The sequence below is a fragment of the Limanda limanda genome, chromosome 1, assembly GCF_963576545.1.
Source record: "Limanda limanda chromosome 1, fLimLim1.1, whole genome shotgun sequence".
In the NCBI taxonomy this organism is placed as follows: Eukaryota; Metazoa; Chordata; class Actinopteri; order Pleuronectiformes; family Pleuronectidae; genus Limanda; species Limanda limanda.
The window spans coordinates 25183006-25190178 of record NC_083636.1 but is presented as its reverse complement, the minus strand read 5'-3'; the positions used below and the strand labels follow the sequence as shown (position 1 = coordinate 25190178).

Here is a 7173-nt window from a genome sequence, read left to right as displayed (position 1 = left end):
TGGTAAAGAAAACAAGAAAAGACGGAAGCTCATACGTCAGCAGACACTGGATCATACACAGCTGTCAGGGGGGGGGAAGTGAAATACTCTCCTGTGCTCTATTGAGACAGGGTGTTCGACTTCCTGTTTCAGAGTTCACTTTCGAATTAGGGAAAACCTTTTTGTGAATAAGAAAAGCTTTTTTAATGAAACATACACAACAAACACCACATACATGTAGACAAAGACAATATAAATCAAATATGAAAGATGGTTGTGTAACAGTCAGTGATGTGACAAATGTAAGAAATTAATTAGGAAGCAAAACAAAAGGAAAACACAAGAAACGCCAAACAGTGTTTAAAACTCACTGTCTGATTTCATTGAGAAACCTTTCAGTGCAATTTCAAAGGTTGCATCTTCGCCCAAGAAATTAGTTACGCCTATATTCCGTTTATTACCTAAAAAAAAAGCTGTTTACCCCATGTCTAGACCCCATCAGACCAGATTTGGATAAAAATGCCAAAAACCAGTGAAGGTGCTAAGAGAAGAAACATTCTATTGGGCCTCTGATGGTCCCTCCACCCATTTAGCTCCTTCCGTATCAGCAATTCCTGTAATCTCAAAGTTACCATAAGGACCAGTGCAGACTGAAATGATATATCAATCAGATGGAAATAATTTTACAATTATTTAGAAAATAAAGAGTTTTTAAGCCAAATCAATATGGTTTCTCATATATATATATGCCAGTTTTCTTCATTTTCATCTTCATCTTTTGAGGTCAGATTTTAAAATGTCTCTGTGTGCTCATATTCCCCTGTCTCTATAAAAAGAAACACCTCCACCTGGGCCTCAACTAAGTAAACAGCACCCAGGTGCTGAGCCTGTTACGCCAGGATTCCCTGTGGAAGCCTTTGGAGACGTTGTAGGCCTATCAGCAAACCGTTTAGGAAGGAGGGCGCCCACCTACAAAGCTGAAAGATGCCATCTCTCACTTGACCATCCGATTGTCTCCTGTATGCAAGCAAGGAATATTAGCATCTAGTAACACTAACAGAACCTGCAGATGTCACTACTCTGAAGGTCATTGGTTTGTGGTCATGATCAATTTGTTATGTCAGCACAATCAAAATACTTGAATTAAAACCTCAATTTGACAGAGAGCCTCTCTATTACATTGATACAAAATCAGTGACTAATGCAGGACCTGCCTTAGTTGATATTTTCAATACATTTGCATTCTAGAAAATTTCATAAACTTAGTGGACAGGCTTTCGGGGCCCTGGCGGCTGGTCCACTTGGTCTAGTTGGTACTAGTTAACCAAAGGTTGAATTCTTCCCAGAATAACCTGACACCACATTCACTGTTCCCTGAGAGATTCTGCAGTCACACAATATATGATGTACAAACAGGAGTTTTGACTGTACACTACATACAGTGTATCTTAGATTATGAAAAGCATAAGTGGGGCAAGAGGCTGATGAAATGACGATGACTTGAATGTGCTATGTAACAGTTCAGATTTCTGAGCAGATTATAAACTGCAGTGCACTAAGAATCACAGACTACACATCTCTTACCAGACCTTAGATAACCTGACTGTATAGAAAACATGACATAAGTATTTATGAGAATATAATAACTTGTACACAGTTGTGGACAGGATCTTACTGTTCTCTAAATCTGTAGGTAACATACCCACGTATTTTTCTCATTATCGATTCATCTAAGAATTATTTTATAGTTAAATCATCCGTTCTATAAAGCAAAGAAAATTCTAAAAACTATCCATCACCATTCCTTAGAGCAAAAGATGCCATCTTCAAATGTCTTGTTTTGTCCGATCAGACATTAAATTTACTCTAATGTTAGGCAGCACATTGTCACATGTGACACGTCATATGTTTTGCGTTTCTGCTTGAAATGGGCCAAAAGAACAAATGATTCATCAAAATATCAGCAGATTTTCATTAAGTTGATCAACTAATCCATAAATATACAACTCTTTGCAGTTTTATCTACAACCATGTGTTTTGGGCTGATTGCTAACATCGGCATGCAAACATGCTCAGAGTGATCACAAAGGAAACTGAAAACATGTGGAGAGTATCATTAGTTTTGCAGCTGTTTGGTTGAAAGATAACATTAATTTGTCGTATAGAAAGTATCTGTATTTTGATTGGATTACAGTGCTAGATAAAAGAGGGAGACATCCATGTGTGAACTAAAACTCCCCAATGTAATTAGTTAAATGTTCTGTATTTATATAGACAAAACCATGAATAATTTGTATTACTTAATTTCATACTAAGTGTCTTGCCCAACGACACTTAGTATGAAATGCGGGAGACTGGGATCAAGCCGCTGACCCTCTGGTTAGAGGACAACCCGCTACCTCCTGAACCACAGTTCCACGATTGTACAGAGAACCCAGAAGTAGAGGAAATTCACAGAAAAAGTTTAACGTGGTTTTTCATCCTAATCCTGAGCAATATGGTCAGTAGCTAATTTAATGAAAATGCACGAAATACTTTCAGTATTTCAGAAATAGATACAAATATAAACTCCCACGTGGTGGCACAAGCAGAAAAGTTAGAAGATCAGCAGTCGGTAGGATCCATCATCCAAAGATGCATGCAGCAGCCATGGCAAGTATTTAATAAATGTACACAATGTACTTCACTCTCACTTTAACGTATCACTGACCTCAACAAGCAGCTTTTATGGAGTTTTTCACATGATCCATGTCCACGAGGCAAAGACAACAATCCTTGCAGTTCTCCTTGCGTCTAATTTTTTACTTATAATAAGAGGTTATTTTTGCAACCTCTTACTTTTAAGGAAAGGCTTATCAGGGCTGGATAACGCATAGCTGAAACACAATAAATCACTCTGACACCTGTATTGAAAATACAATTTATTACACTGAGTAATAAATACATACAAAGATGCAAGTAACAGCATTTTCCATTTTTTTAATACCAAAACCAACCTCAACACGAATGAACCAATGGATTTGGCACATTTCTGTCCCTCACTCACTCGGTCATGTGTGTTATAGGGGTCTGAGAAACAGACCAAACACTATCAAAAAGAAGTCTCCATCTGCCCCTGTACAAGCCATGCAGTGTCTACAAATTAACCATGGGCCCTTTCGCATGCATTATTCTTTAAAATTCATTTCTTTAAAAATTGAGTCAAAACTAAGATCCCAAAAGTGGGGCATAAAAACACATGATATCCTCCATGATATTTGAATTCCAATAACCCACATGTAATTAAAATGATCCTCAACAACCCTCAGGAATCATGAATCGTGTTACTGTTTTTTTGTTGTTTTTTTTCTCCTCTAGGAGCTTGCTTTTCCATCCTCTGTTAATTTACTTCCTCCTCTCAAAGGGAATGCCATGCAAGTTATTTTTTATTTTCATGAGACACACACTGTTGGTTCTTTTTCGCAGGGACGGCTGTGTGTCCGGAGCTAGGACCTGGCATTTCTCTCCGTCTCCGCCAAGCACTCACGCACCAGGCCTCTAGCATGGATTATTCCTACAAAGAAAAACGCAAAGACACGTCAGGTTAACAAACTTTGAGTTTACATCTGTACTATGTTTTACACGTGCAGATCCATGTTTAAACTGACCTCTTTTCAGTCTCTCCATTGCACTCTTACTTCCGGCATATGTGGGCCTGATCTCCTTCCCAAGTTCCTCGATGATGGCCAGCAGCTCTGCATATTTGTTCTGGGGCACTTGGCTGCCAGTGGAACCCTGAAGTTGGAGCAAACAGTGCAAGATGAGCCACGTTCAACACATTGAGAAGATTACAATAAGAAAAGAAGAAACAGCTTTAAACTGTTGTCCAAAAAATGTGAGAAACATAAGAGGGGATGCATAAAGTATGCACGGTTAAAGCCAAACAGGTTAACATATTCAATGTACCTGTGAGAATCCCAGAGATGGAGGTCCGTAGTCACTCAGCAGAGGCCTGTAAGACTGCAACGTGGCCAGGTTAGCTGCTGAGGCAGACTGGAGATTTCCAACTGTCGACAGATCAAAAAGGTAAAGTTTAACAATTAATCTTGATTAGTTTTTGGATATAATTGAGTTTCAAAGATTAAAGAAAACTGTGAAGAAATCAAAATGACATGCGATCACAACCTCTCACATCCCAAAGCAACATCTTAAAAAAATGTTTTTCGTATACTGTCAGATAGTTAGTACTTTAACGGTAACATTTCTGAATTGTGAATAAATAGATTGCTCACACTTTGCATCTTGCCAGACTAAGTTCAACTATTGCCTCTCACTACAACAACCATGTTTCAGTCATGTTATATGAGTCAAAAACAATGCTGTATGACTGTGGAACAAAAAACTGCTTTTACTTTAAGCGCAACTTCACATCTTTTTAAAGTCTGTCTTGAAACAAAAGCCAGTTGTTCATATGAACAGTGAAACATTATTCCTGGTTCCACTTTGCAGTCGTCACATAGAAGATGCCCACGTTACAACATGTCTGACTCAGACAGCCCACGCGTTGTGTTGTCTTATGATGAATTTGGCAATTAACAATATTTTTACACACAATGAAGACTGTGGATTTCGTGCTCAATCACAATGTTCAGTACGAAAATGAGGAACGATTACAGCAAATAAAAAGCCTGTTTCAGTGATAAGATGGCCACTGACTATTGTTGAGGACAAAATGATCCTTCGAGCATTACTGGATCACTGAGCGGACCCATCAATCACAGGCCCACATACCGATGGGGTCAGAATATCAGAATATATGGGGTCAGGGAGCCTCTTTTTGAAGTCAAACAACTCCGCTATCAAAAGACTGAAAACAACTACGACATTTTCACCAGAAGCACACAAAGAGACACAGAAGACAAAAAAGACACTGAATTAAAATGACCAAAACCATCAAAAAAACATATAAAGCTACCTAAAAAGACACAAAATGGCAATAAAAACCTGACCTTAACCCAGATAATGACCTACATGAACACAAATCTACCCAAACACACATGGAAAAAAACACAAAGAGACACCAAATAACCTAAAAAGACATAAAACTGCCAAAATGACCAAATTAAACACCAAACTACCAGAACACACTTAACGAGACACAAAACCATTTAAAAATCAGAAAATCACCAGGAAAAGAGAGAAAATCCCCAATTTAGACACAATGACCCAAATAAAAAAAGACTACAAAGAGATGCGTCCACAAAAAGACAGCGAATGACCGAGAGGGACCAGAGATAGCCCGAAACAGTCAGGAGCAACCACACAGAGAAGATACAACTGCAAGGAAACACGAATCCATCACATAAAGACTGAAAAGACGGGTCTGTGGATGTCAGATCCTTCATGCTGGAGTACAGGGGCCGTTCACATGTCGGTGCCCAGTGGTCTGTTGTCTCATGATCCATCCGCAGCCCGGCGTAAAGACTAACGAGCAACTCAGTATGTCTACACTTTTCCGACTCGAAGCCTTCCTCCACCTCTGCTGACTGATCTAAACTAGAGAATAACGTGTTTTTCTTTCTTCCTGTAGCTTTTCTCCTCCATTACCGCTGCTCCCCTGCTGCTTTGTTCCCCTGTAATACCCGTCCTCCGCCGGCAGGTGTCCTCGAAGAGTCGGGAAAGGCTCCGAGGCAGATCGATCAGCAGCTCCGACCGAGGAGCATCATGGAGGAAGCGGAACGACGCCGCCTCGACAAGACACTACCGACACATTTCTGTCACCGCGGAACAACGGCGGCCGCCCGGCGGGACCGCGACCCCGGACGACGGAAGATCGTGCTACGAAACGCCGGCTCCTCGCCTCGCACACCGGCCGCGTTTCTCCGCCGGCCGATCCCGCGGATGGCGCTCTTTTACATTAGTAATAATGGCGGATATGAATTAGCCTAGCTCCCAGGATCTGACCCTACATATAGAACTGGACAAAAACTACAGACACGGTCTTTCTCCAGGTATTCTCCGAGACCCCGAATTTAACACACGGTTTAACCGACGGATCCTCGGGTTTTCCGCCACGTTTTCTCCTTACCCTGGTTCCCAGAAGTTCCCGGAATGTGCTGATTGACGTTGGGTTTATAAGACATTCCCAGAGACATTGTAAATTAAAGAAATAAAAATGACCCGAAATTCAGTGAAGCGTCTGTCTCTCACTTTTTGTTTACAACAGCGGCACCGGCAAATATGGCCGTCACTTTATATTGACACCCACTGTGCTTTGTAACACTGCAACTGTACCGCTGCGGCTGATCCGAGAAAAGTGCTTTTAAAAGATCACATTTTACACGAAAAACGTCATTTTGCCCCGACGGAGCGGAGGATTCCACGCAGGTTTAACACGCGTTTAACACGCGGCGGCGATCGGGAGGAGAACTTTAAACAGCACTTTGTAAACTCTTTTTTTTTTAAATAGTCTTTTTTTTTTTACGAACATGTGAGTTTTTTCACACATTTTAAAGTCTCACAAACCCACATTAAACACACAGAGACGATGTTTAAAGAGTTAAATAACAAACCCATTGTGTGATTAGATTATATATAAATATGATATAAGTGTGATATGTGATATATGTACGATGTGGGTTTTAGTAAGTAAAGTAAAACGCGTTTGTTTGTAGATACCTGTCTTTGTTTGTGGGGCCGCGTCCATTACTTCCTCTACATGAATAATACAAAAATTAAAAAAAAGTTACAGGTAATTTAGTTTAAAGGATCCACTCGCTTTATTTTGGAGGCATGTGGCCGTGGCTCCGCTGTCCTCCTCAAATAAGAGCCAAGAGAAGAAGAGCAGCTCTTTATACGTGTCCCCTCACAACAGACCCCCACTGCAGGGCCACATGGTCGGAAGCACAAGAACAAGGTCTGGCCCCCAGTCCTGGTCCCCCGGGGGTCATGACCCCAGGGCCCCTGATGTGGTGACCTGTCTCTTTTATTTTGAAGAGTATTCTTACATACCTGATGTTGGGTGACTACATACATTTGTCAACCAGACTCGAGTAAATTACGATTTAATAAACTAAAGATACAATATTATCAAATAATTATGCAATTTTACGGATTAAACCTCGAGCTGTTTTAAAGTAGATGAAATAAGCTGAATCTCAACCACATACAAAGGTAAAATGACACTGACATTAATGCATCGGTAATTATAGTACC

General features: G+C 40.4%; 1 protein-coding gene across 2 annotated transcripts; it reads right to left on the bottom strand.

Annotated features, from left to right (window-relative positions):
- Positions 1 to 2887: 2887 nt before the first annotated feature.
- Positions 2888 to 6681, bottom strand: LOC133005332 (cyclin-dependent kinase 2-associated protein 1). 2 transcript variants are annotated; one of them, XM_061074999.1, is made up of 4 exons: positions 6637 to 6681; positions 3925 to 4025; positions 3627 to 3753; positions 2888 to 3532 (listed from the first exon to the last, which is right to left on the bottom strand). In XM_061074999.1, exons 1-4 carry the CDS (start codon positions 6662 to 6664, stop codon positions 3465 to 3467), a joined length of 324 nt encoding a protein of 107 aa, XP_060930982.1. In that variant the 5' UTR covers positions 6665 to 6681; the 3' UTR covers positions 2888 to 3464. The 2 variants fall into 2 exon arrangements, with proteins under 2 accessions (XP_060930982.1, XP_060930973.1); XM_061074990.1 differs by lacking the exon at positions 6637 to 6681 and adding an exon at positions 6047 to 6174.
- Positions 6682 to 7173: the final 492 nt, after the last annotated feature.